This window comes from Sinocyclocheilus grahami, unplaced genomic scaffold, assembly GCF_001515645.1.
Source record: "Sinocyclocheilus grahami isolate Dianchi unplaced genomic scaffold, SAMN03320097.WGS_v1.1 scaffold27284.1, whole genome shotgun sequence".
Classification (NCBI taxonomy): Eukaryota; Metazoa; Chordata; class Actinopteri; order Cypriniformes; family Cyprinidae; genus Sinocyclocheilus; species Sinocyclocheilus grahami.
This window is the reverse complement of record NW_015520330.1, coordinates 199-1579: the sequence shown is the minus strand read 5'-3', so window position 1 is coordinate 1579 and position 1381 is coordinate 199. Positions and strand designations below refer to the sequence as shown.

At 35.2% G+C, this 1381-nt stretch overlaps 1 protein-coding gene across 1 annotated transcript in view; it reads right to left on the bottom strand.

Moving 5' to 3' along the window:
• The window catches only part of LOC107580218 (von Willebrand factor A domain-containing protein 7-like), a gene marked incomplete at its 3' end in the record, with an annotated part of 1990 nt that extends 824 nt beyond the window's left edge, over positions 1-1166 (bottom strand). Inside the window, exons 1-2 of the mRNA XM_016265953.1 lie at positions 992-1166; positions 567-695 (exon numbers count right to left, since the gene is read on the bottom strand). Coding sequence (XP_016121439.1) covers positions 567-695; positions 992-1166 — 304 coding nt within the window. The remainder of the gene's footprint in view (positions 1-566; positions 696-991) is intronic.
• Between the last annotated feature and the right edge of the window lie 215 nt (positions 1167-1381).

Below are 1381 nucleotides of genomic sequence, written 5' to 3'. Positions count from 1 at the left end.
AGTGAGTAAATTGAATAAATCAGATACCTTATTTTTTTTTATACGTCAGGCATTTTGAATTAGCTTTTTTCACTTACACTACTTGAACTACACTATTTTAACTAACAGATTTTTTAATTCTGCTTTTACTTTTTTAATTGCTGTCAAAAAGTTGTTTTCTTTGGTAAATTTGGACATTGCTTAATTGAAACCACTCCTTACCCCATGAACACAATATATCAAATAGATTTTGCTGTATTATGTAATAATGGAAAGAAAAAAAATTTGCAAAGTGTGTCAGGAAATAAGTTGAGCCACAACCTTACAACATCCACCAACATCCTAGTTACAACAACATTATTTGAAATAAGTCCACGCTCAGTTACGACAATTAAAAAGGGCTGAACACCAAAACTTGGTTATTTGAGTTTGATTGGTGTTTTCAACAGCTCATATATTTACATAGTTACTAAGTTTTGCAAAGCCAAGACTGTAAAGTTACTAAGTAGTTGCTAATACATTTTGAGTTCAGCTTGAATTTTTTGCAGTATGTTTGCTCATCCGTGTCTCTTGGTAGGTCTCCTCACCTTGAGGTTTTTTAGGGGAGAACAAGCCCATATATCCTGAAGTGAGGTACTTCCCATTCAGAATGGCAGGAAGCAGCTGGTTTGGACAGGTACCACTGGCACAGTCACTGCATGTTGGCATTGCAATGTCTGCACATTAACACATTCACATCACAATCATGCACTAAATTTACTTATTTGCTGTTTAGGAACAGTCAACATAGATTAATCTCACATAATATGATATGTACTCCCGACTGAGTGTAACCTGTTATCAGTTAAGCACCAAGTCATCTGTTCACTTATCTCCAGTTTTCATTAAAAACATTGATTATTAAGAGCTATTACACATGAACATTGGACATGTCAACACTAAAATAATTGAGTAATCTCTTTTTTTCACATATGAGTCTCTCTCATAAATCACACCCACTGGCTTTATGTACCTGCAATCTTCTCAATGTTGAGATCCGGTTTGATGAGGTTGGCATATGGACTTGTGTAACCTAATTCAACCCAGTTACTGTGGCTGTAAAAATCCTGGGGGGAAAAACATGAATTAACATAATTGTCACGTGTATGTTCTTGTTTGTCCTTATGTGGCTTGGTTCCTGTTCTCATTATTAGTTAATCACCTTCATTCTGTTGATTGATCATCTCGTTTTCTCCTTTGTTTCCCTGTCTTTATAAGCCTTCAGTTTCTATCTATTTTTCGTCCTGGATTAATGTTGATTTAATGGTACACGTGCATTGATGCTATTTAGCTCGCCTGTTCTTTATGTTAAAGTGGCGTTAAAGTCTATTTTGGTTATTCCTTCCTCATGCGCTATCTACAA